At 64.0% G+C, this 25676-nt stretch overlaps 7 protein-coding genes across 8 annotated transcripts; 3 read left to right on the forward strand and 4 right to left on the reverse strand.

Annotated features, from left to right (window-relative positions):
• Positions 1-34: 34 nt before the first annotated feature.
• CHLRE_16g672450v5 (uncharacterized protein) lies at positions 35-3900 on the reverse strand. Of its 2 annotated transcripts, XM_043071192.1 has the most exons (8): positions 3727-3900; positions 3385-3626; positions 3058-3199; positions 2718-2921; positions 2071-2168; positions 1780-1872; positions 1429-1545; positions 35-1008 (listed from the first exon to the last, which is right to left on the reverse strand). In XM_043071192.1, exons 1-8 carry the CDS (start codon positions 3800-3802, stop codon positions 919-921), a joined length of 1062 nt encoding a protein of 353 aa, XP_042916160.1. In that variant the 5' UTR covers positions 3803-3900; the 3' UTR covers positions 35-918. The 2 variants fall into 2 exon arrangements, with proteins under 2 accessions (XP_042916160.1, XP_042916161.1); XM_043071191.1 differs by having other exon boundaries at positions 2071-2921.
• A 324-nt stretch (positions 3901-4224) lies between these two features.
• CHLRE_16g672453v5 (uncharacterized protein) lies at positions 4225-5820 on the reverse strand. The gene has a single exon (XM_043071193.1). It carries the CDS (start codon positions 5636-5638, stop codon positions 5378-5380), a length of 261 nt encoding a protein of 86 aa, XP_042916163.1. The 5' UTR covers positions 5639-5820; the 3' UTR covers positions 4225-5377.
• Positions 5341-7372, forward strand: CHLRE_16g672454v5 (uncharacterized protein). The gene is made up of 4 exons (XM_043071194.1): positions 5341-5604; positions 5730-5998; positions 6081-6266; positions 6702-7372. Exons 1-4 carry the CDS (start codon positions 5433-5435, stop codon positions 7062-7064), a joined length of 990 nt encoding a protein of 329 aa, XP_042916162.1. The 5' UTR covers positions 5341-5432; the 3' UTR covers positions 7065-7372.
• Positions 7373-7374: 2 nt separating this feature from the next.
• On the reverse strand, positions 7375-10390 carry CHLRE_16g672400v5 (uncharacterized protein). Its single transcript, XM_001695752.2, has 6 exons — positions 10174-10390; positions 9832-10073; positions 9496-9637; positions 8518-9347; positions 8146-8235; positions 7375-7961 (listed from the first exon to the last, which is right to left on the reverse strand). Exons 1-6 carry the CDS (start codon positions 10247-10249, stop codon positions 7836-7838), a joined length of 1506 nt encoding a protein of 501 aa, XP_001695804.2. The 5' UTR covers positions 10250-10390; the 3' UTR covers positions 7375-7835.
• A 92-nt stretch (positions 10391-10482) lies between these two features.
• Positions 10483-17130, reverse strand: CHLRE_16g672350v5 (uncharacterized protein). Its single transcript, XM_043071190.1, has 8 exons — positions 16830-17130; positions 16663-16716; positions 16377-16525; positions 12765-16227; positions 12284-12452; positions 11878-11992; positions 11259-11680; positions 10483-11065 (listed from the first exon to the last, which is right to left on the reverse strand). The coding sequence occupies exons 1-8, from the start codon at positions 16916-16918 to the stop codon at positions 10895-10897; spliced, it is 4632 nt and encodes a 1543-aa protein (XP_042916164.1). The 5' UTR covers positions 16919-17130; the 3' UTR covers positions 10483-10894.
• A 96-nt stretch (positions 17131-17226) lies between these two features.
• On the forward strand, positions 17227-19152 carry CHLRE_16g672300v5 (uncharacterized protein). Its single transcript, XM_001695861.2, has 3 exons — positions 17227-17679; positions 17952-18068; positions 18274-19152. The coding sequence occupies exons 1-3, from the start codon at positions 17302-17304 to the stop codon at positions 18397-18399; spliced, it is 621 nt and encodes a 206-aa protein (XP_001695913.1). The 5' UTR covers positions 17227-17301; the 3' UTR covers positions 18400-19152.
• Positions 19153-19270: 118 nt separating this feature from the next.
• On the forward strand, positions 19271-25632 carry CHLRE_16g672250v5 (uncharacterized protein). Its single transcript, XM_043071188.1, has 17 exons — positions 19271-19750; positions 19904-20040; positions 20361-20478; positions 20680-20750; positions 20956-21088; positions 21314-21378; positions 21570-21696; positions 21954-22077; positions 22337-22417; positions 22621-22709; positions 22905-22995; positions 23171-23188; positions 23503-23613; positions 23872-23884; positions 24052-24365; positions 24622-24687; positions 24969-25632. The coding sequence occupies exons 1-17, from the start codon at positions 19681-19683 to the stop codon at positions 25012-25014; spliced, it is 1674 nt and encodes a 557-aa protein (XP_042916165.1). The 5' UTR covers positions 19271-19680; the 3' UTR covers positions 25015-25632.
• Positions 25633-25676: the final 44 nt, after the last annotated feature.

Consider the following 25676-nt stretch of genomic DNA (forward strand, 5'->3'; position numbering starts at 1 on the left):
AACTAATGCTGCACATATGTATAACACGTGCATGATCTGCGACAAGATCAAACATAGCATTGCGTCCGCCCGCCCGCTGTGCGTGTCATGGCACCTAACGAGACTCTGACGCTCAGCCCCAGCCTCTGCCGGGTACCTAGCAGCCTAGCACCTGGTTCCCACCGTTGCCGCAATGGCCCAGGCCCCAGCCAACTTTTCGTGCCAGCATGCAAGGTAGAGAGTCCTGTCAGCGGAGCCCTTCACAAGGGCCCCGTATACGTCAACGCCTCCTGCGCTTTTGCACACGCCCTGCCGGCATCATCTGTCACCGTTGTCCACTGTAACGTGGCACTCTCGTGGCCATACGCCAATTCGGGCTCACCCTCCCTGACAGCAGTTTGGGCTCGCCATCTCGCGCTCCCAAAGCCGCACAAAGCTCGCAGTACCTCGCTTGCACCCTACCTACCCCACGCCTCTTCCCTGACCATACCCCCTACCGCGACGCAGTCAACACTCTTTCCACGGATTGCAGCTTCAACATTCTAGAGGGCACTTCTGCCGTCGATCCTCCCTCCTATCACGACATCAGTTCTCTGGCCGGGCGAGAAGATGTTGGAGCTCTGGGCGCTAGAGCAGGCGAGGGGCGAAGAGGAGGGGACCAACTGGGGGGACCGGAGCGGCCGCTTCCAGGCGTCACTGTCATCTACGTGCGCCTACCGAATGCACGACATGCGTCTTGCTCGCGCCTTTCTCACAGGCTAAAAGCAGCAAGGATGCGTAACCACTCCTAATCAGCAGTACGTGCAGCCCTAGCTGCTAGCGTCAGGGCCACAGGACAAAAGGTCTCACGCAGTCCGCTCACAGATAGATATGTGGTGCTCGGACCTAGTCACTGCTGTCCTGTGACATCGACCGACACTGACGACACGTCCGCCTCAGTTACGAGGTGTCCGTCCCGGCAGCAGCAGCCCCGCCGTGTGTCCCCAGCAGCTGCAGCCGCTCCGCCATCTGCTGCGCCTTGAGCTCCTCCTGCAGGTAGGCAATGCGCCGGCACGGTGCAACGTCACGGTACTTAAAGTAGTGCTAACATCACCAAGATGCCGTGAGCCCCCAACACCAACACACACACACACACATACACACACACACACACACACACACACACACACACACACACACACACACACACACACACACACACCAAAAACCCAAGTCAAGACGTGCGCCTGTGCCGGCGGAAATGCACTGCCGGCATAATGACTTAACACGTCCACCCGCGCAATGGTTGCACTGGCCCCCGTTGCAGCTCTCAATGCCTCCAAACCGTCCTTGGCAGGCATCCAAGCCGTAGCAATGTAGCCCTGCTGCTTGCTCTCCTCCGGTGGCACCACAGTACTAGCAGCGGCCGCTGCTGCTGCCTGCACCTTCGAACGCTGCCCCTGCTTGTACCTTCAAGACAAGAGCGTCGATGCGTGCCCGTAGGTCCGGCGGAAGTACTCTCCGCGTAACGGTCCAGCCCTTCTTGCTGGCAAACTTGAGGTTACGCCACTGCATCTTCAATTGGCCCTGAGGGCATGAGTACCGTGTGTAGCAGGTAGGCGGCACAAAGCGACAGACAGCCACAGAGGCGGCCGCAGAGCACCCAGTCAGCGGGAGAGAGCCGCCCAGGCATGCCAAGTATTTGCCGCCCAGCCACAGCCCGCAACATACGCATAATACGCAAAAGGCACGCGCGTAGGTGGCCTTGCCTGAGGCCAGGCGCACGCACGACACGCACGACACGTACGGTACGGTACTCACCGCTGTTTTGTCGATGTCGGTGTTCTGGATCGGGAACTCGGTCCACTGCGGCTGCTGGTCGTGCGACTCCAACCACTCCACCAGCCGTGTAGTCTGTGACAAAGAAGTCACAGGCCACCAAGTAAGGCAGGGAGCAGGTCGGCCGGATGCCGGGCGGATCTCAAGGAAAGTTTGGTAGCACAGATGGCAGCATGTGATGCGAACTAGTAATTCCATGTGCATGGTCTGCCAAAGCACGACCCCACTTGCGCGCACACGCGCCCCTTCAGCGGCACGGCACACGAAACCTACCTCCGCCGGCAGCCACCTGGTGTACGGCTGCTTACTGCCGCCACCGCTGCTACACGCGCCCGTGTGCACTGCAAGCTGCATAGCCGCCGGCAGCAAACCTGCACCCCGCGCAAGGGCCAGCTGCTGTTGCTGCCGCGGCGGCGGCCTTGGTGCGCCAGCGGCAACAACAGCACCAGCGGCTACGCGAGCGGCAGCGACAGGAAAGAGAACAGCGCCAGCGGCAGCATCAGCAGCAGCGCCAGCGGCAGTGGCGGCAGCACCCGTTGCCGCCGCGCGCGCAGGAGCAGTGGCGCCTCTGGTGCTGCCGCCGACCGCCGCGCCATGCGTGCGTTGCTGTTGCCGCGCAGGCTGAGCGCCCTCGTCCTCCGTATCCTGGCGGGGCCGCTTGCCCGCTGTGCGATCTGCAGCCCCGGGCCGCGGCGACTGCTGCTCCTGCTGATGCTGCGCCCCCGCTCCCTGCTGCGAGCGGCCACGTCTGGCACCTGCCCGCCCTCGGCCTGCGCCGAAACGCCCGCGCCCGCGCCCTGTGCCGGAACGCCCGCGCCCCCGCCCTGAGCCGGAACGCCCGCGCCCGCGCCCTGTGCCGGAACGCCCGCGCCCGGCCCCCAAGCCGGCCGCAGCCCGTGGGAGGCCACCCTCGCCCTCACCGTCGTCCTCGCTGCTGCCACTGCACATGTCGATGTATGGCGCCACCAAACGCATTTGCATGTGTATTAGACGCTTAAACTCCTCGTAGCCGGCTCCGTCCACCACGTCTGCGCTAGCCGGTGTGCCCACAGGCGTGTGCATCATGCCAAGGCTGGGCCGCCCGGTTGGCCCGTCGCCCGCCGCCGCCGCCGCCGCCGCACCGCCTGCGCGACAAAGGTAATGGGCCATGGTGCAGTGTGAAAGGGCAGGCAGGGCATTTTGGCTGAGGTAGACCCTGGACCATGTTGTAGCTCGGCCGGCGGAGACAAGCATGCCCCACCCCCTACCATGAAAGCTTACCTTCTGCTGCGTGCCGCTGCCGCGGATCGACACCTGCCGCTGGTGGCGTCTGCGCCTCCTGCTGCTCCTCGACGTGCCCAAGCTCGTTAGCCGCGCCGCACTCCTCCGCTGCGTCCAGGAACCGCTGCAGCTCCTCCTCAGTCTGTAATGACCGCATGCATGGCAAGCAGCAGCCGGGGCAAGCGACGATGAAACACTCCCCACTTGGTGTGCGTGGTTGACACCCAGCAGCACGCAGCCACACAGCCGCACGCAGTGCCCACAACTGCCCCTGGCTCCACCTGCCGCTCAGCTCAGCTTGCCTGACCCCTGCCTTCCCGGACGCACCGCACACACGTCAAGCTGCAGCACGCTGCCGTTGCACACGCCCTGGCTGGCAAGCCGCCGCAGCTGGGGTTGGTGCGTGGAAGTGGTGGGTTGGCCGGCGTCAGCGACGTCCTCCAGCTCCTTGTCGCAGCCCTGCAGCCGAAGCTGAAAGTTTCCAGGCTCGAAGACCCCATTTAGGATTTTGTGGCTGAGGTAGTGCTTAAAAGCCAAAGTGGTGCAGTCCGCGTCGATGGAGAACGGAACTGCGAGGGCACGTAATAGCACCAGTGCGGTCCGCTTGACTTGCAAGGCATAAGTGCTATCTCCTTGCTGAACGCGATAGGATTGCAGGCTCTCGCTTACACGGCTCTGGAATAGGTCCGAGCGCCTCCCAGTCTGCTCCGGTGCCCAGCTTCAGTCGAAATTGTAGTTTGCTCATGACATATATCACATGCAGCCCTACACAGCTGCAGATAGCCGTGACAAAACAGCTTTGTTTACAGCCCTCGCAGGCCTGTCCCCTTTGTGCCAATATCCTACTACATATCAGTCAAGACTATGGGTAAGAAATCTTAAGCAAAAGCATCTCGAGCGACTTCGGGCTCCACGCGGCAGGCACAGCACGAGGGCTCAGTCAGCATGAGAGAGTCGCGGAGGGACGCGGTTGGCCCGGGGAGGTCTCGCAGCAGTCTCGAGGATTTGCTCGGTATGCGCATAGAACATGGAAAGGGATCATTTTGACGAGAAGGCGGCAGTGCAACATGTAACCCAATCAGGTATGGGCATCGGGATGGGCATGGGCTGGAGGTTTGCGTATGGGTGCAGGCCGTGTGCATGATAGATTGTGTGAACTACCAGCGTGAGCGAGAAGTACGGTATCAACTCAAAACCTCAACATGCGGGCACGGCGCATGTAAGCACGTTCGCAGCTCCGCGTCTGTTGGCAGCGACAGCACGTGTCTCCTGGCAGGCTGGCACCTTGGCTGGCACTACATGCCCCACGGTCTCCTTGACGCCTCCTTGTGACCACCAACATGATTGCCACGTACAGCACCACCCCTGCGCTCATCAACACACCGCAGCCACGCACATAGCAGGCATATCCGCCTGCATCCGCCAGTTTCGGTTCCAGATCCAGAAGTAGCATGCAAGCATACCATACCGGACAACAAGCCCGTGCCGTAAACTCAACATGCATGCGCACCTTGCCTACGCGTTCCTCAGCTGCGAGAGCCCTTGCCACGCCCCCCCCCCGCCTGCCACGCCCACGCGGCCACGCCCCAGCCAGACGACCCAGACCAGCTCCCGCCGCCGCCTTCGCCACACATAAGGCTGGTCCGCTGGTGCCCTTGCCGCACACTGAAATGCACCGCTTGCCGCAGCAGGTCACTCGCCCGCCGCAGCCATCGCGACAGGGCCGCAGCCGCGCCTCCAGCTCCGCCTTGCTATCTCCCGCCAGGTTGGCGCAGGACAGCTTGGCGCACACACGCAGCGCCGCCCGCGCCGCCCCAAGCTCGGCCGCTAGCAGCAGCTGAGCCGCGGCGACACCCGCTGCACCGGTACCGTATCATGGCCTGCAGCGGCCTGCCTCCCACCCCAGCTCCCTCTTACGCAATCGCAACAAAATGCGTCTCAGCATCGACGCGGCAATGCAATTTAACATGCATGCAACTCGTCCTTCCCACCACGCTTCCTCATGGCAAGTCCACGTGCGAGGCAAGTTTTCCGTCACTCACCAACACCACGTACGTGCTACCTTGCCACGCGGCCATGGCACCGTGCGCTGCCCACCCGCCCACCCCGCCCCGCCCCGGTCCCCCCAAGCCCGCGCCCGCCCCCCCTCCCCCGCCCCACGTCCGCCGTCCTGAGCTACGGCCCCTCAAGCGTTGCCGGGCGTGGTCGCGGCTGGCGATCCGCTGGCTGTCTTGAGCTGGCAACCGTTAGCGCCGTGCACATCGTGGGCGTTGATCCCGGCAACTACCTGGTGGCCTGTGTCGGGTCAATGCCAGGCTTCTCACCGCACAGCTACAGTGGCCGGCCACAAGCCGCGCACGTCTGGCGTCGCCCAGATGGCCAGGCTCCTGGGCCTGCCCAGCCCCCACTGCAGCGACGGCGGAAGCGGCGGTGGCGACGACAACAACGGCGGCAACAGCGGCGGCAGCAGCGACAGCAGCGGCGGCGTCGGCGGGGGCAGAAACGGAGGTGGCGGCGCCAGGGGGGCAGGAGGTGGAAGGGCAAGAGGCGAGGGTGGCGGGGCACGCGCCAGCACATGCATCAGCGTGCTGCAACAGAACGGCGCCGCCAGCAGCGCGCCTGCTTTACCCGGCTGTCTGGCGCTGGCTACCGCCACTGCACAGGCTAGACAGGCCGTTGGCTGTGGCAGCAGGCACGGCTAGAGGAGCAGCCGGCGCTCAAGCGCTGTCAGGCGGGGATACCCAGCGCGCGGGTGGCGTCGGCAGCTGACCATGAGCTGCGAATACGCTACCTCTACTCTGGAGGTCGCGTGGACGCGGCGGCGGCTGCCGGGTCTGCGCCTGCGCCGGTGCAACAGTACGGGCTGTGGCCCCTGCGCCGTTTCTATCGGCAGTGGGGCCAGCGGCTGTGGCGCCTGACTGTCCATGCGCGGACGCAGAAGGTGGGGGTTGAGGGGAGGGGGCCAGCAGATGCATCCACACCAACTGCATTGCGCTGACGCTACACCAATGCCACGGGTACAGGTGCTGGAGCACACGGCGCGGCCCAAGGAGGAGGTCATTATTGGCTGGGGCAACGCCACCACTGGTCATGGCGGTTGCATCAGCAGGTTGGGGCGGGGCCCAAACCGGGCACTGCTCCGCCTGCTGGTGGACAAGTACGCGCACCTGGTGGTGTACTTGGATGAGTTCTACACATCACGTGACATCGCCTGTACAGGCATGATGAGAGCAGACGGCGGGTTGAAATGGGTAGACAGGTGGTTGGGTGGACAGGATGGGGCTTGTGCACAGGTTGCCGGGTAGCCAGCAAGGTTCACACTGTACTCCTGCCCCCTCCCTCCCAGGTGTGTGCGAAGTGCGGGCGGCGCTTGCTCGGCAACGGGAAGCGCTGCCTGCAGGCGGTCGTACCAGGGGGGGGCCTCACTGCTCACCAAGTCCAAGTGTGCAACCACTGCGGGACGGTGTAATGAGTTTACTTTGGGTGGGCGGCTGGCTGGGTGACGGCTGGGTGGCTGGTGACGGCTCAGTGGGGCTCAGTGGGGCTCAGTCGTGGGCTCAGTGGGGCTCAGTGGGTGACGGCTGGGTGACGGCTTAGTCGTGGGCTCAGTGGGACTCGCGCACTCTACCCTCCCGACGGTGCAGGGACGTGACGTCAACTCCGCAACCAACATCCTGCACGCGCTGGTAGAGATGCTGCTGGGGCACAAGCGACCTTCATCGCTGCAGACTGGCGGCGGCGGCGGCAGACTGGTGGCGGCGGCGGCGGCAGCGGCAGCGGCAGCGGCAGCGGCAGCGGCAGCGGCAGCGGCAGCGGCAGCAGCAGCGGCAGCGGCAGCGGCAGCGGCGGCGGCGGCGGCGGCGGCGGCAGCGCAGCGGCAGCGGCGGTGGCGGCGGCGGCAGCAGCGGGGGCGCGTGCGCGCATCTTGTAGCGGAGGGGGCGGGAAAGGCCACGTGGAGGAGGAGAGCGCAGCGCCGCCCAAGAAGCGGCGCAAGCGCGCAGGCTGAGGAGCCGCTGGTGTCTAGGTAGCGGTCCGCGGTGGGGCTGGCAGGGCATGCGTGCGTGGCGGCATGACAAGTAGTGCGGCTGTTGACAACTGTGCTGTGTCTGGCTGCGGTTGGCTCTGCTGTGGCATCGCGATTGCTAGGCACCTGGGTTGGCTATGTGCCTGTGGAAACCGACCCCGGCTATGTCCGGGCGATGAGGTTTTTCGGCCTCAGACTGTGGAGGGGCTGAGCCCCTTTTCCCGTGACCGGGGAACACTTGTCCGTCATGGAAACGCCAGTGTAGTTCTTGGGAAGCGACCCGCAAGGTATCGGGGACATGCTCCTTTAATGCAGAGACTCAGATTCGGCAAGGACTAGGCGTCATTAGAGCGCAACGTGCAAGTATGAACCATTCTCATGCGTTGTGTCGAGGATAAAGCGTCAGCTATTAAGCGGGAGCAGTGACACACATCTAAGCCAGCGAAACAGCTCACGCACTTTGCGTGCCTCATATGTTAGTTCGTCAATACCTTACCCATATAGCTGTGCCCTAGTCCCCAACTGACTGCCCGCGCCACTGACCGTGTCCTGGCCACTCGAATGTCGTGCCGCGTCACCAACAGCCAACAGCAATTCTTGCCCTCTGTCTCTCGCACATACCGTATCAAATGCAGTTCATCACTCCCGGAACGCCTGTGCGCTACCCCTCCCCGAGTCCCCGTGCAGCCACCCCGCGCATGAGGTACATACCAACGTACCATCTAACATCCACCCAGGCAGCCATGCAGCCACCTAAGTGTCCCGACGCACAATCTCGTCGATGCGTGCCCGCAGGTCCGGCGGAGGTACTCTCCGCGCAACGGTCCAGCGCTTCTTGCTGGCGTTCTTGAGGTTACGCCACTTCATCTTCACTTGCTCCTGAGGGCATGAGTACCGTGTGTAGCGCGTGAGCAGCACGCGACAGCAGGCAGCAAAAAGGCAGCAGTAACAGCAGCAGCAGAGCGCCCAGTCAGCGGGAGAGAGAGCCACTCAGGCATGCCAACTATTTGCCGGCGCAAAACGCCCGCCACCCAGCCACAGCCCGTAACATATGCAGGCTCACCACGTCTCTGTGTAAGTCGGTGTTCAGCTGTACGAACATGGTCCACTGCCGCGCGCCGTGCGAGTCAACCCACTCCACCAGGCGTTCAGTCTGTGCGTAAGCCGGGCGCATGGTAACGAGGGGACAGGCGCTGATGAGGCGGGGACTGGAGCAAACAGGAACGACAACGAAGCCATAGGCCAACAAGCAAGGCAGGAAGCAGGTCAGGAAGTCATCGCATGGGCCTCACGATAACATGCACCATGTGATGCGAAGAAGCACAACAAGTTGCAGTGATTAAGCCCCAGAATCCAATACCAAGCTCGTTGTCTGCACAAAGATGAGTACGCCCGCGCACACGCACCACTACAACAGCATGCCGCGCGAACGCACCTCCTCCAGCGACCAGAAGCCACTTGAGGCTCGCTGCTGGCCACCGCCACCGCCGTAGGCGCTAAATGCGCCCGTGTCCACTGCAGGCTGCATGGCCGCCGGCAGTCCCGTAGACCGTGCAAGTGCCGGCTGTCGCGGCGGCTGCGACCTAGGTGCGGCGGCGCCAGCAGCAGTGGCAGCACCCGTTGCCGCCGCGCGTGCAGGCGCGGCGGCGCCTCTGGTGCTGCCGCCGACGATCGCCGCGCCATGCGTGCACTGCTGTTGCTGGGCGGGCTGAGCGCCCTCGTCCGCTGACCCCGACACGAAGTCAAGCTCCTCTTCCGGCGCCTCCCTGCGCGCCCGCTTGGCCGCTGACTGGAGGTTAGCCCGCGGTCGCTGCTGTTGCTGTTGCTGCTTCCGCGCCGGCGTCGCGACCGCAGCCCGCCGTTCGGGCTGGCCCGCGGTCCGAGTGCCGGCTGACCGCAGGCCCATGTCGCCCCAGTCCTCGTCGTCACCTTCCTGCTCTCGCCCCTCCGCCGCAGCCGCGAAGGCCGGATGCTGTTGCTGAGGGGCCCCCACAACGCCTCCTGCTCCTCGCAACTCCCTGCCATGCGCCTCAAAGTCCTCAGCGTCCTCGGCCTCAAAAGGCTCGCCGTCGGCCGCCACGTTTAAGTGATCGAGCTCCTCCTCCCCAGCCCGCTGCGCCGCCGGCTGCACCAGCGCCTCTAGGTCCTCCTGCAGGTAGTCCGCGTCTTCATCGTCCAGAAAGGTGCCCACCGTGCCCGCAGGCGTGTGCATCATGCCAAGGCTGGGCCGCCCGGTTGGCCCGTCGCCCGCCGCCGCCGCACTGCCTGCGCGACAAAGGTAATGGGCCATGGTGCAGCAGAACGGGTGTGAAAGAGCAGGCAGGGCATTGTGGCTGTGGAGGTAGACCCTGGACCATGTTGCAGCTCGGCCGGCGGAGACAAGCATGCCCCACCCCCTACCATGAAAGCTTACCTTCTGCTGCGTGCCGCTGCCGCGGATCGACACCTGCCGCTGGTGGCGTCTGCGCCTCCTGCTGCTCCTCGACGTGCCCAAGCTCGTTAGCCGTGCCGCACTCCTCCGCTGCGTCCAGGAACCGCTGCAGCTCCTCCTCAGTCTGCAATGACCGCATGCATGGCAAGCAGCAGCCGGGGCAAGCGACGATGAAACACTCCCCACTTGGTGTGCGTGGTTGACACCCAGCAGCACGCAGCCACACAGCCGCACGCAGTGCCAGCAGTGCCCACAACTGCCCCTGGCTCCACCTGCCGCTCAGCTCAGCTTGCCTGACCCCTGCCTTCCCGGACGCACCGCACACACGTCAAGCTGCAGCACGCTGCCGTTGCACACGCCCTGGCTGGCAAGCCGCCGCAGCTGGGGTTGGTGCGTGGAAGTGGTGGGTTGGCCGGCGTCAGCGACGTCCTCCAGCTCCTTGTCGCAGCCCTGCAGCCGAAGCTGAAAGTTTCCAGGCTCGAAGACCCCATTTAGGATTTTGTGGCTGAGGTAGTGCTTAAAAGCCAAAGTGGTGCAGTCCGCGTCGATGGAGAACGGAACTGCGAGGGCACATAATAGCACCAGTGCGGTCCGCTTGACTTGCAAGACATAAGCGCTATCTCCTTGCTGAACGCGATAGGATTGCAGGCTCTCGCTTACACGGCTCTGGAATAGGTCCGAGCGCCTCCCAGTCTGCTCCGGTGCCCAGCTTCAGGCGAAATTCCAACATCTTCATTCCTTTCCGTATCTTATGGCGATGCTATATGTTATAGATACAAGGCGTGTTGAAGAGCACGCTAGTCAACGCAAAGTTGGCTTATGATAAAGGAAGGCTTCCGGTAGCAGCGGGTGGACGTAAGCAATAAGGTTTTGACAGATTACCACGTCAGGCTCGTGAAGGCGGCGCTGTTGATATTTTGTACGCACCGCATGCGCAGCGCAGATCGAGCGTTAACTTGACTCGGGACAAGGACTGAAGGATTACAAGGACTACCAGCCAAAAAGTCTCACAGGTGCTGGAAGAGATCTTGTGGTACCCTCGAGCTCAGGGGGCACGCCCCCAGGCCCTCTCGCACACCACCAGCACCAGCGTACGGTAGGGCTTGCTAGCACATCGGTTCAGCACCACAACACGTACGTGTCCAGGCTCAGTCTCTCTTCTCTCTCCTGCACACTCAGAATACGCAAGGATCATCCACCAGCTGCTGTGTGCGCAAGGCACTGCCCGCGTACAGTAGCTAGTGCGGGGCCAACGACTGCCTTAACATCCTGCGCCAGAAATCTTCGACACGCCTGCACTGACCCGCTCACTTGACCAGTGTTCCAGTAACAAGTCCCTTCCACAATACCAAATCAGCTCCTTAACATGACTTATGTACGTCTATGTCAAACCCGTTGTGTTGTTGTCAGTCATTTGTGCGGCTCCCTCCTGCTGGTGGTGCAGCGGCTGCTGCAGGAGCGGTAGCACCAGGGCCGGCGGCTGCGTTTGCGCCTGCTTGCCGCCGTGGACCACGTAGTTCCCCGTCAGCGGCAACAGGCTGTAGTGCGAGATCTGTGGGATACATTACACAAGGCAGGGCAAGCTGAGATGTGACCCTCTCACCATTGTACGACCTCGAGCGTCAAAGATCCCAGGACCAGGCCAGGCACGCCAGGAGTCTGGCAACACAACACGGGGCAGTCCAGAACGCTGCGTACGTTCCTCTGCAGCGACTGCAAGAGGCCCGCCTTCGACACAGACTCACGCTGTCGTACACCCATGTGGTGAGCACCAGCGGGCAGCCCCACTCGCGCGCCACACGCGCCACCAGGCCGCTCAGGTCCTTGTCCTTGCCGCCCCTCTCCCGCACCACCAGCACCACCACCGGCGGGATCGAGATGGCGCCGGGCGCATTTCCGGCCGCCCCGGCAAAGCAGCAGCCGTTGCCGCCGCCACTGCCGCTGTCCTCCGGGCTGCCGCCGCGGCTGCTGACGGTGTAGGGGTCGTCTCCTGCCGCCCCGCCGAAAAGGGAGGCGGCCAGGCTCGTGTGTGCCACTGCCCCGCCGCCGCAGCAGCCTGGTGCTGCTGCCGCCGCTGCCGTGACAGCGGCCCGTGGCAGCGGCCGTTGTACCAGTGTGCCGCCGGCCTCCTGCAGCAGCGCCTCAAGCTGCGGCAGGTTGGAGCTACCTGTGAAACAGGAAGAAGGGCGGCGCAACTTCACGACCCGCGGCATCAAGCTTACAATCCATGTTCCCGGAGTTGACAAGGACGTCCGATAGCCATCTGCAGCCATCAAGCTGTGCTATGCCCCCCAGGTACGCTCGGGTAATACGCCCCCCCCCCACCCGCAGTGAGCTGCAGCGGCCGGCCGGCACGGCACTCACCCACGTCCTTGCAGTGCGCGGTGCAGAAGGACAAGCCCGAGAACAGCGACATGGGCTCGCCTCGCACCCGCATCTGCCGTGTCAGGGCGGGCGTGCCGGTGTGGTACAGGTCACCCTGCGGTAAAGCACGGCACACAGGCAAGGTAAGTCACCACACCCCTTCCACTTTGTGCTTGACGGACAAACGTTGCGCGAAGCCCGCCCCCGTGGACGCCAATCTACACGGCCACAGTAACACGCACAACGCAGCTGCACCGGCCCCTTGAAGCCTTCTCCAAAAGCTAGTGAAATTGCAATACTCACAGTCCTGCACCCATCCACGGCATCCAGCCAAGCCACGCATTGCATGCGTGCAACGGCCATTGAACTCGAACCCGCCCGTGCATCCAACATTACACACACGCACCGTGGCTTCGAAGGGCGCCTCCGGCACCAGCCGCCCCGCAACCAGGCAGGCATCCACCCAGGCCAGTCCCACCACCCACACGCCGCGTATCGCGGCACGCAGGTACTTGAGCGTGCGCTGCTCGGCGCGCCGGTCCTGCCGCAGCCGCACGACCATGTGCGTCATGGACCTGTGAGGGCCCATCGGGTGATGAAGTTGGGGTAGCAAGAATAATTAGGCCGTTGTGTGCTAGGGCACAATGCGGCGGTCCCATCGAGGTCCAAAGCGGGGGTCTAAAGGACAGCGTATGAGTCAGACATTGATACCGTACTAACACGGCGGATGAGCCGCAGAGTTGTGAGGCCCACCCCGCCCCACATACTGGCATCAACACGTTGCCCGCAGGCCGCCGTACCCCAACTGCCCCATATGGCCCGCGTGTAACTCAATTCCATGCATTAGCCATCAGGCCACCCTCCCCCCCAGCCGCAGCAGCACTCACGGCGCCACGTCCGGCAGGACCTCCACCGCCTTGAAGCGAGCGCCCAGCTCCTCCAGCCGACCCGAGTCGGCGCCCAGGCTCGTGCCCACCACCCAGTGGCTGGTGCGCGCCGGCCCGCGCCGGGACCGGCCGGCGCCGCCTCCGCCCGCCTCCGCCAGCTCCTGCTGCTGGAGTGCAGCCGCCGCCTCGGCGGCCTCGACAGCAGGAGTGGAAGCGGCGGCAGCACCGGCGGCAGCGGCAGGTACCGCGACGGCGGCCGAGCGGCGGGCTGCCCGTGCCGCGCCAGGCTGCTGCTGGTGCTGCTTGGACGGGGGCGGCGCTGAGCCGGGCACAGGCGCAGGCGGCAGAGAGCGGTGCCGTGCCAGTCCGCGCATTCCATCACGACGCCGCCGTCGGGCGGGCACGCCGTCCGCGCGGGCCGCCTCCTCTGAATCGCTGCCAGGGTCGCTGGTAATGCGCGGCGCTGCAGCGGGGCCATGCCGGGCTTCTGCCTTGTTCACTGCGGCGGGCACGGCCTGAGCGGTGCCGGCAGCAGCAGGTGCCGCTGCAGTGACACCGGCAGCAGCCACCCTGGTGGCAGCGCCGGCAGCCGTACCAGCTGCCGTGTCAGGGGCGCGAGTGTCTGCCGGCACGCCGGCCTCAGCCCCAGCCGCAGCCCCGTCACCCGCACCCGCAAACTCTGCAGCCTGGGGGCGGGCCTCGCGGGACCGCTTCTTCTTCAGCACGTGCCGGCGACTGGCGGCCGGCACCTGCTGACCCTTCCCGCCGGCCCCCTGCTGCTTGGCCGCCGGGCCGTGGCCCTGCTGCCCCTGATGCAGGTCGTGCGGCTGCGGCTGGTGCAACTTGGCACCTGGCTGGCCCGGGGCATCGGGGGCAGGTCCTGCGGCGCCGGCGGCAGTTGCTGCGTCTTCTATTAGCCGTGTTGGTGCGGGCGTGGGTGATGCTGCACAGGCCGATCCGCCACTGGCGCCTGCGCTAGTTCGCTGGCGCTTGGCCCGAGCGCCGGCTTGGGCGGCGCCCGTGTCCTGCTGCCGCGCTGCTGCCGTCGCGGCGTGCAGCGGGGAGACCCGGTGCTGGTGTTGGAGCGGCGGCGGCGGCGGCGGCACCACCGCTGCCGCGTGCTGCACATCCAAAGCGCTTTTTCGGGAGGGTGGAGGGCATGGCGCCTTGCCGTCGGCAGCGCCTAGGGCCGCCGCTGCGCATGATGGCCCAGCCTGCTCCGCCTCGGCCGACCTTGCGTCAGCCGCCATGACGACATCCGCTGCCTCCAGTTGCTGCTCTTGCGGCTGCTGCGCTGGCAGTGCCTCCGGGCCCGAGACGACAGCTTGCGCGGAACTCTCCAGCGGCTGCTTCTGCTGTTGCTGTATCAGCGGCGGCGGCAACCATTGCTCTTCCGGCGGCTGCGGCGCGTGCGGCGCCAGCGGTAGGGGCAGAGGCAGCTGCGGTCGGGGCCCCACCAGCACGGCCTCATTCGCTCCTGTAACCGTCCCTGCCAGTACCGCCGCCGCGATGACGGCTGTATCCGCCGCCGCCATCTGCACCCCTGCTGCCGGAACGCTTGGCCTCCCTGACCTCTCCTGCACAGCTGCCTCGGCCTCCCCAGTAGCAGCGGCGGTAGCCACCGCCTGTTCGCCCGCCTCCTGCGTGTGGCCCTCGAGCCCCATCACCTGCAGCTGAGTCCGGCCCTCTGATTGCGGCGCTACCGCCGGCAGTGGGCCCTCCCCCCCAGACGCCTCCACACGCGGCTGTACAGCTGCCGCCGCCGCTGCAGTGGCAGCAGCCGCGGCAGCTGCGGCGGCCTCCGCCCTCGCGGCGGCGGGTGCCTGCAGCAGCCGCCTCGGCGGCTCCTGCACCGCGTCAATGCGCTCCTCCAGCTCCTGAAGAAACATGTCCACGATCCCTACCTCGAACTCCAGAGCCTCGCGCTCGCCCTCCGTTGGCCCTGGCAGCGCCAGCAGCTGCCGCAGCCACGCGTCCTCGTCGAACGCCAGCCAGTCGCCGCCCGCCGCGGCAGCCTCGCGCCACGCCAAGTCGTCCGAAACGCCGGCCGCGGCGGCGGCAGCGTGTGCGGCGGCGCGCACCGCGTCCGGCTGCCGGGCCATCTTGTCCACACCCTCCTCCAGTACGCTGTGGAAATGCAGGTAGGCATTGTTGACACTGGGCGTAGTGCGGCGGATGCTGACGACTGAGCCGGGCCGCGCGGTGCCGGCTGCGCCGGGGGCGGCCGCGGCCGCTGCGCCGCCGCCGCCAGCGCCGCTGGAGCCCTGCCATCGGCCCTGGTAGGCCGAGGGCCAGACCATGCACGGCTGGGAGCGGGGCGGTGGCAACAGGTTGGTGCGTGGTGTGGCCACGCCGGTTCCCAGCACTGGCACTCCTTGAGGGGCGCCCGCCCCTGGTGCCCCCGCCCCGCCTGCTGCAGGCGCGCTGCCGCCCACAGCTCCAGCTGCTTCATGCCGCCCCGCCGCTGCGCCGCCAGCAGGCGTCCCGCAGGGCATGCCCGCGCCTGGGCCGCCGCCGCACCCGTTCACTGCCGGCACGGCGTGGTGACGCCAGCGCCGCGCGGCAGCGCTGCCACTGCTGGCCCTCGCGGGCTTGCCCGTGGTACCCGGCGGCGGGAAGGCGAACGCGCCCGCCTCCCGCAGCTGCGCCGGCATGTCGCCAACGGGCGTTCCGGCTGACGCCGAGCCACCGCGCTGTTCCTCAGAGCCGCCGGCACGGAGAAGCACCGCAGCGGAGCAGCAGCCAGGGCCGCTGCCTGCCTCCACACCCGGCATATACTCCTTGTCAGCACCCGGCGCCTGTCGCTGCTGCTGCTCGTGCTGCTGTTCCCGCTCCCGCTGCTGCAGCCTCCGGGGCTGTGGCTTGGCCCATGCGTCCAGCTCCACGACCGCGGCCCCCACCGGCTGACGGCCTCCCTCCTGCACATTCGTGTCAACCTCCGCCAGCGGCCCCGCCACTGCCGGCGCCGGCGCAACCGTGCCGGCAGTCGCCACACTTCCACGATTGCCCGCTTCCGCCTGCCTGTCACCCCACACCTCTGCTACCGCCGTCGCACAAACCGCCGCGAAGGCGCCTGGAATGCCCGGATTGCTTCGCCGCAGTCCCGCACCCAGGCTTGCCACCTGCTCCTCTCCGGCGCCGTCCGTGTCAGCGGCCGCACCGCCGGCATCAGCGCCTACCGCCATAGCCGCTATAGGCGATACACAACGGTCCTCCATTGCACTCGGCCCTCCTTCCGGCGCGTTGCGGTGCTGGTGCTCCGTCGCGAGTGGCTGCATGCAAGGGCTGGGCGCGGCAGGGGCAACAGCCGGCAGCGGCTGGCATTCAGCCGCGTCGCCGGCGTCGCCAAGCCTGTCTGGGCCGAACGGCGCCTTAGGGACGGCATTTCCTGCGCTGCCGCTGTCACCGCCAGGCTGTGTGTCCATTGACTCCGCGCCAGGACGCAGCCTTTCCACCACCGGGGCTGTCCGTAGAAGCAGGATGGGAAGGCAAGCAAGCCACACATCAGTCGAGAGATCGCTGCCGCCAAGAACGCGATGCAATCTTAAAGTTGTATGTGCGTTGCAACTCATCCGTACCCAGATGGACTCGCTGCGGCTGCACAACACTTACTTAAGAAACCGAGAAACAGCCTCGCCTGCTCCAGAATGTTGCGATACGTGTGGTTGGGCTTCAAGTCCTTCTTCCAGTACTTGTGCTTGCATTGCGGGCACTCCGACTGGTGGATCCCGGGGCCCTCCAGCGTTGCTATGGCGCACGCCCTGAAGTTGCAAACCGGGGTACAGCACAGATGGGTAGGCCAGGCAGGCAAGCAGGCTGCGGTCTACGCGGCCCCACCACAGCACCACGACATAAAAAATGCAGATCGGCATACATTCAGAGATTCCATGTAGCTTACTCGCAAAAGGTGCAGCCACACGGGAAGCTGCTGGCGTCGACCCAAAGTTGGTGACTGCGAACAGGGTGCGCACCAGACAAGAGGGATGCCCTCGGCTGCGCCACGGCACGGATGAAGCCCAAATACAGCGCAATCCACATTCCCCCCTCAATATGTCCCTGTCTCACCACAGCGGGCAGGTAGCCGTTTTAATAAACTGGGTGCAGCCTCCAAACATGTTGAGAAGCTCTGCCCCAATCCCCGGTGGGCTCTTCATGTTTGTGACGTCCCAGGCGACGCGCACGAGGAATCAGCTGATTTAAAGACGTTCTTGGCAAAGGCCTGGCAGGGAAAGGTCTATTTTGCGCCCAGGCGCGCAGCGCATCGAGCTGGGCATCCTCTCCGAAGCTGTCACGCGCATGTAGACGCTCTTGGCATACTTCACAGCGCTCAGGCCAAAGACAAATGTTCAAGGAGCCACCGTGTGGGTGAATCCCTATGCATTGACAAAAGCGGCCCCATCCCGTTTGAATTTGCCGGTCTGAAATCTTTGCCTGCATTCCGCGCACTTGGTGTCGACGTATTGCAAACGCTCAGTTCAGTGACTACCGCACCCATACGTGTGCTTCGCTAAATCGAACTTAGCTCTCCGACACCAAAATGCTGCGCTACGCTGCTCTCCGCACTGTCCCGCGCGCCATCGCGCCCGCCCGCCGGGCCATGGTGATTCGGTCTTTCTCGGAAAGCAACGATGCCGCGCCCCCGGCTAAGAAGGCAACCAAGCCCGCCAAGGCGGAGAAGGCGCCGAAGGCGGAGAAGGCGCCGAAGGTGGAGAAGCCGAAGGCGATGCGCGCGCCAAGCGCTTACAACCTGTTCTATAAGGCGATCTTCCAGCAAGTGCGCAGCGAGAACCCCGACAAGAAGGTTACTGAGCTCGGGTCAAAGGTCCGCGACAAGTGGGCTTCCATTTCGGCACTGGAGCGGGCGCCGTATGAGGCGCAGGCTGCCGCGCGCAAGAAGGAAGTGGATGCCAAGAGGGTGAGGTGGGGTTGGTGCAGGTCAGGCAGGGCATGGGAGTCAAGGGAAACGAAGGGTCACTTCCCGCCAAGCGGGCAGGCTTGCCGGCGCTTGTGCGCAACCCGCAAATCAAGCCCGTCCTACTTGTGGCACCTGCACGCGACTCATGGCCCCGACGTATGGCTTCCAAAGGGCGAACCAAGACTGCCTCTTGCTAATGTTGCTGCCGAACGACTACCACCCAAGCCTGCCAACCTCACACTTCCACGCGCAAACACACCCCTTGCCTTCAGGCTGAGGTGCTGGCTGCCAAGAAGGCCGCCGCCCGGCCCGTGACCGCCTACATCGCGTTCGCCAATGCCAAGCGTCCCGAGATCAAGGCGCAGAACCCTGACAAGACCATGGCGCAGGTGCGTTGGGGAGTGGGCCGGCAGGTGCAATGCATAGTGGGTACGGACGTACGGGTGGCGGGGTGGGCAGCTGGAGCTGGCTTGGGGCAGGGGAAGCAAAGCGCAAACTGCAGGGTTGTGTGTGGGCACCGTGTAGCCGGATTTGCCCCGGTAGCTTGAAGGCATGACAGCAACACGTGTGGCCTTGTGCGAATCCCCTGTTCAGGTGGCGAGCCTGCTGGGGTCCATTTGGAAGGGGATGTCGGAGGAGCAGCAGAAGCCGTACCGTGACCAGGCCAAGGCGGCGATGGACGCGTGGAAGGCCAAGCAGCAGGCGCAGCAGTCCGCGTAAGCATGGGCAGCAAGCATGACTGTTGTGGGAGCAGGGACGGGCACAGTGGTGGTGACGGTTGGGGCGGTGAGGAGTTGATGGGGGCACGCGGCTCTATAATAGGGTGTGGCAAAGAGGAAGGCCGACACATTGACACAGACATCTAAGCAGGTTTTTGCTCGGTTTGGGCGATGCGGTGGTTGCCGTTGTCGTTAGATCAGCCGCATGTATTGGTCCAACGGCCGGGCTTCTTGTGAACTTATTATGTCCACACGTTGACTCAGAACCCATTCATTACCATGGGTTCGGTCCACAGAGATAAAGGGCATGTTTTCTATGCGTATTGCCACAAGTATGATGTACAGTCTCACTGCGCTGTGCGTTTTGGTTGGAGGGTTCCGTGGAGGTTGTTCCTGTTGCGGCTGATGCAATGGTTGGGCGTGAAGGACATGCGGCATGCGTTTCTTCTGCTGTAATGGACCTAACCATGTCAACACTTCTGGGATGGAAGGTTGTGGATACCAAGCCTGCAATTGCCGGATTGCAAGCCCCCTGGGCATTCCGTGGCCTAAACACACTTCACACAGACGCCCCACACGCATGCACACGTTTTTCCACCCAACCGATGGCAATCATGGTATGCCGTTTGTGCAGCTGGGAATGGAGTCTCGGGCGGAAGTATCTTGCTTAACGTTAACTGTGACGCAATCCGTTCGGATCCGTTGAGGTATGTGTGAACTTACAAGGCAGCCCTGGTCCACATCTTAAGGTCATAGGTGGCCTTGCAGGTGGCAGCTTGGGTGGCAGCCTGCTCAACAGCCCAGGTCAGCTGAAAGCCCGTGAAAGCCTCCCTGCTCGACTCAGCTTCACCAGCCTTTTCTGAGACTCCCTAGGGCTGCGAGCTGTCGCCCTGCTACTGTCGGCCGCGTCCAGCCCGCATCTACCCGCATACGTATCCTCTCACCCTTTCCTACCCTTCCAAAGCTGGCATGCTACAAGCGTGTCGTGCACGCTCGATACGGCAGACGTACAGCAGTTTTGTGGCTGGCTGCCCGGCGGACCGTACTCGAGTACGGAAAACCGAAGCCCCGGAATATAGCTCGTACTGTTTCGCATGGGCGATATTGCAAGTGTAGAATGAATGGTAAGCGTGCCAGGGAAGCATGCGAAAGGGAAGAACACCAGCATATGCTTGTCAACCGATATGCCAAACGTCGTGGATCCTATAATTTTGCGTCGCTCCGCGCAGGCGCACCGTGAACTACGTTGCCGAGGTTATACATCTTGTAATAAACAGCGACAATGTCACGGAGTGTGTTGAGCATTGCCGCAGCGCTGGCGCTCTTCGGCGCAGCGCACGCTGGCATCACCGGTGCGTTTCGCAGAGGCGACCGAAGCGACATGGGTGATGTTGGCGGGTAATTCGTGACAGGCGTGGGACAGCTCGCTGCCGAGCCGCTGTGCGCACTGCCGTCGCGTCGACATGTTGCGACCCCGACGCAATGCCTTTGTTGCGTACGTGCAGTGCGCCACCCAGAGATTGCGGCGCTCTATGGCTCATCGCAGCCGGAGGCGGCAACGGGATTTGCGGAGCTGGGCGGTTTTGCGCTGCCCAAGAACAGCTCATACCTGCAGCCCCCGGCGGAGGGCAAGGCTGAGCAGGTACGCAGCAGGAACCACGGCAGGAACCGTGGAGGTTCGTTGCCCTGCCTGCAGGAACACCCACCAGTGCACCAGTGCTAGCACCTCTTGCTTGTGAGGGCGAGAAATCCCCTATTGACGCGTATCTGGGCACGTTGTCCGTACAACGGAAAGTGGCGGCCATGCATGTGCTGCGCCCGTCCCCCACGCACGCACCCGCAACCGCATTTATGCCGCCACCCAAACACCGCCGCCCCACCTGCACTTTGATCCCCCGCGTACTACTTCCACCCAGCCACCACTCCATTCATGCGCTGACATAAGCAACTACGTACTCACAGGTCGTGGTCACCTACCAAAGCGCGGGCGAGGTGGTGATCAGCTGGGTGGTGGGCCACTCGGCTGTGTGCAACGACCTCACGTGCGCGGCGGTGCCGATGGCGCCCGCTGGCTCCGATGGTGAGCTGGGTTACGGTTGGCCATACAGGGCCGGTGTGCGTGTTAGCGTGAAAGCATGGTTACGATGCAGGTGCGATAGCATCGACCCAGTGCCAAGGTGAAAGAGTGTTAAAGCGGGCGCGCTAACTGTCCTCGTGCCGTTTCACGCACCCGCATCGGGTGGCGGCACATGTTGCGATGGCTTCCTGTCTGCCGCTGCAGTGGTACGGTACGGCACTTCCAGGAGCTCACTTAAGGCCCGGGCGTACGGCGCCGGCGGTTACTACACCCAGGTCGGTTCGGTTCTGGTCGGTGTGGTGTGATGTGGTGTGGTGTGGTATGGTGTGGTTTGCAGCTACTGCATGCGGGGCTTGGGTGTGGAGACCCAGTCTTAGGACCCGGGTTTGGTAAGGACGTTATTTGTACACAGCCTCGTAACCCCATTTTGCCAAACAAGGTCCACTCCCTGTATGGGAAATGCTACACCCTGCCCCGTAGGACTACTACTTCCCCGCCAGCCTTAACGTGACGGGCGTGTCGGACAACACCCAGTTCAACTACACCAGCGGGCGCATCTACAGCGCCCGTCTGACCGGCCTCAAGTCCGCCACCCGCTACTACTACAGCCTGGGTGAGTGGGTTGGTGGGGGCAGGCATGTGCCAGCAGGGCTGGGCTGGCGTGCCATGGTTGGGCGGGCGAGGGCGCGCGGGCGCACCCATGCAGGAGGACTTCAGGCAGGCAGAAAGGCTTCAGCCGGTGCGTGGCTGGCGGCTTACGAGGATCCGAGAGGAAACATGCTGTTGATTAAGCGTGTCAGTTCACCGGTCGTGTTTGCCATCTCTGCTGCGCCTGCAGGCAAGGACTCGGCTGTGCGTTCCTTTAAGACCACCCCCCGCAAGGGAGCCTTCCCCGTGCGCATCGTAAGCTGCAGTTGTGGCAATTGTAGTTAGGCGGCGCCCCCGCCGCCTGACCTCCTGATCGTGCTTAGTAAGGACTGGCGCCCAAATCTGAGTGCTGCAATGCTGCCCCTGAGCGAGCACCCGTGGCGAGCACCCAACCGGCTGCCTGTGAGCACAGCGATGACCTGGCCTGGCCTGGCGCTGCTCTGCAGGGCTCGATGGCGGACGTCAGCGTCTCCGTGAACGCGACTGAGACCATTCGCAAGATGGGTCTGTCCAACCCCGACCTGCTGCTCATTGTGGGCGACTTCGCCTACGCCAACATCTTTGACTTCCGCGGTAAGAGCGACCGAGGGGCCAGGCACATGGAGGAGGGTTGGGGCATGGGGGTGAGGATGGGGTTCAATGGAGCGCAAGCGATGTGGGATTGGGGAACGCCGGAGCGTTGCGTGGGCGTGCGGGCAAGGTGGGCGGGGCAAGGGCCCAGGGCTGAAGCAGCGCACCAGGGGTTCCTGCTTGGCAGCTGCATGCGGCTATGCATCTGCTGTGATGTACCTGTTGAGTGGCAACGCTCGGGCCCCGTGTGCCCGCTGCAGGCGCCTTCAACTACGGCCCGGTGGTGTCCAACGGCCTTACCTACAGCTACCAGCCGCGCTGGGACACGCTGGGCCGCATGCTGGAGGGCGTCACCGGGCGCGTGCCGGTGCTCACCACGCAGGGGTGAGGTGCAAGCGAGTTGCGCGAGTGGATGCAAGTGGGAGAGGGGATTGGAGGAGGGCTTTGGGGTGACTTGTTGGGGCTGTGGGTCGTATCGGCACCACCATCGGTGTCACCACGGGCGCCTGCTAATCCCAACTCAGCCTTGTGGCCGCCACACTGCGCCCACCCCCCATTGCACTCCCATTCCCCCGCCCCCGCCCAACTCCATTTCCATCCCACCGCCACCCAACTCCGCATCCCACTCCCCACACCCCTGCAGCAACCATGAGATGGAGCTGCAGTTGGACGGCTCCATGTTCAAGGCCTGGCTCAGCCGCTTTGGGTGGAACTCTCCCTACAGGTGGGGGCAGGAGGGCGCGCGGGGCGGGGCGAGGCACCATTTGATGGGGCCGAACAAGGGCATGGCACGTACTGTAGTCTCGGGTCGTGGGTCAGGCTCGTGTGCATACGGGCCGCGCTGTGTATGCGCACCGCCCAAACATTACGTTCCGCTGCCTATGCCGTACGGCCTCTCCGCTGCTCCAACGACTCCACCCCCCGCAGCAAGAGCCAGGGCACGCCCTTCTACTACAGCGCCAACGTGGGCCCCGTGCATATGGTGTCCATCAGTCCCTACGTTGATTTCGTGCCGGGTGTGTGCTGAAGACCTGCTGACCGGGTGTGCTGACGTTGCTTGTTTCTGCATGGCATGCGTGTGCGAACCACGGGTGTTTGGGCATGCGCTACGTGTGGGCGATACAGCAAAGGCTTAGTCAGAGGGCCCGCACTCAGTCCGCTCCACTCCTCATCCACCCCTTGTCTTTTCCCTGCCCGGCCCCCGCCTGCAGGCACGCCCCAGTACGACTGGCTGGTGCGCGACCTGTCCTCCGTGGACCGCAGCGTCACGCCCTGGGTGGTGGCCATGTGGCACGCGCCCTGGTGAGTGGCAGGGAGCTGGGCCGGGTGCGGGGCGGGGGGCCGGGTAGGGCTGCGCTGCGATGGGGCTGGTGGGCGGAAAGGCCGAAGAGGTATGGGCTTCGCCTCCGCGACCGGGAAACTGTCAGGTTACCGCTTGTTATGACACTCGCCCGCTTCGCCTGGGATTGCTCCGCAGGTACCATACCTTCGTCAGGTGGGTCTTCAGGCGCTACAGGTGGAATCCCGCTGATCAAGATAACGCAAACCCCGTTACCCCGGAACATCCTGACTAGTCCTGAACCCCGCCATCTTCCAGAGCTGTTGCCTGGATGCTCTGGATCTTGCCTTATCCGCCCCCTGCCTGTGCTCCGCTAGTTTGGCTTGGTTTGGTTCATGATAGTTTGGGCTGGTATTCACAAACCCCCCTCACCTCACCATCTCACCCAATCCCTCACCTCACCCATCTCACCAGGACCCACCTCCGCCCCCACGCACGCATGAATGTAACCCCCGCGCACGCGCATGCAGCCACTACAAGGAGCTGGAGTGCCACCGCCTGGCGGTGGAGCCGCTGCTGTACAAGTACGGCGTCAACGTGGCGCTGCACGGCCACGTGCACGGATACGAGCGCACCCTCAAGTGTGTACGGGCGTGCGGGCGGGTTCGGAGTGGGGTTTTGGACAAAGCACGTGTGCCTTGGAAATAGGTTTGCGAACGGGTTTCAGGCATGCTGCTGGTGTCGGCAAAGGGGCATGAATGGAGATGAGTGGTCGCATGTGAATCTGGAGAACGCAAGTGGGCACGGCGCTGTTACTGTCCTCGCACACTGACACGCTCGCGCCCCTTTCCCCCTTCCTGCTGCTGTCGCCCACTGCAACCCATGCGGCTTCGCTCCAGGGTCTATAACCAGGTGGGCCCCTTACATATTGCCAAGCCTCGTGGTCGATTCGTGTACCGATTTGCGCTGCTCCTGCTTGCTTCCAATCACGCATCCCCACCGCCCGACAATTCCTCTCGCGTTGCCTCCGACGAACGCCAAGTAACCCCACCCCGTCTTAAACTGCCTGCACACCACAGACCGAGGACGCCTGCGGCACCGTGTACTTGACCGCCGGTAACGCCGGCGTGGGCCTCAACACCGAGTTCGCTGACTCCGACAGCCTCACGCGCTTCTCCCGCCCCACCTCTTACGACACGGCCTCCAACTGCACCCGGCCGGTGGTGACCAACGCCACGCTCGTCTACATTGCGGGCGGCAAGATCTGCCCCACCCGGGACCCCGTGTCTGGCAAGTACTGCCCTGACACCCAGCCTGCCTGGTCTGCCCGCCGCGAGGCCGCGCACGGCTTCGTAACGCTGGACTTCCTGACCCCCACACGCGCCGTCATCAAGTGAGTGCGCTGCTGGTCCATGAGCAAAGTCCAGTGTCCTTCCGCCTGTCCTCAATCGTGCAGTCCGTGGCCAGCGCGTGCGTATGGCATTGAGCGCCTGCATCATTCTTGTGCATATGGCACTTCAGCGTTTGAGTTTTTAGAAGGCAAGAATGTCTGTTAGCGCAGCGCCACCCCTTCCGCCACCCCGCCAATCCCGTCCAACCCCACGACGTTGCTGCTGGTGTGTCACCGCCCGTGTGTTTGTGTGGCGCAGGTACTTCCGCAACCTGGCCCCCGATGGCGAGGCCACCGAGAGCGTGGAGCTCACTCGCGACCTCAGGTGAGGCACGCATGGCTCAGCCCAGGCCGGGCGCACCGGTGTCCAGGCGGGCGCTACGCGTTGCATGGGCGCGATGTGGGCGAGGGGCCACGAATCCTGTACTCATAGAGCAAGGCGTGGTGCGCTTCATAAGTGCTGTGGACACTATGGTACAAGGGCATGCACACAGGGAGCTTGCGCATAGATCCGGCACACCACAAGGACGAGCCCACGCCTAAACTCCTTATGCTGTTGCCTCAGCTTATAGCGCGCGTTGCCCGCCTTCCTGTTCCTCACCGCAGTTGCCCGAACCAGGCCCGCAAGCCTCGCTCCGTGCAACGGCAGTAGGCCACCTCGCTCAGATGTGGCTGCTACGGCAGGAGCATTTACAGATTACAAGAGCTGAAGAGCTCGGTACGAGAGCTCTTGGCGCAACACGAGGCGCCCCAAAGAAGCTAGGGCCTTTCCGCACGGCTTTTCCTGGCATTCGTGCAGACACTGTACGCGTGCGAACATAAACCCACGTGCATGCAACACCTTGGCGACTGTTCAATGAGCACATTGTGAGCCGCTTACGGACTCTGGTCAGCTAGGCGCCTGGGAGGAGTTGACTATTCATTCGGTAGCAATATTGTGCGCCCCCAGTTGGATGTGGCCACACGGTGTGGCCAGGTGGCACGAGGTCGCACCCGTGGAGGGCACTGTAATGAATGAAGCGAGGAGATGTGACCTATATCGTATGTGGGTGGGCCGTGGGTCGGGCAAGGCTGGGGGCCTGCGGGGGATTGGGTCAGCGGCACAGGTCAGCCAGGGTCACGGCACGGTCACTCGTGCCACGAGCTGGGATGCAAGGCCAAGCCTCTCTCTGCAATCATCGCCGACCTGGAATTCATTATCAAACAGTATGTACGTGTTCACGCTTGGTGGCTCTTGGCGCATCCAAGAGTTGACCGGAAGTCAACGATGGCCGCTCGGCGCTAAGAGATATACTAGAGACTGCAATGCACGCT

This window comes from Chlamydomonas reinhardtii, chromosome 16 (genome assembly GCF_000002595.2).
Source record: "Chlamydomonas reinhardtii strain CC-503 cw92 mt+ chromosome 16, whole genome shotgun sequence".
NCBI classification, from domain to species: Eukaryota; Viridiplantae; Chlorophyta; class Chlorophyceae; order Chlamydomonadales; family Chlamydomonadaceae; genus Chlamydomonas; species Chlamydomonas reinhardtii.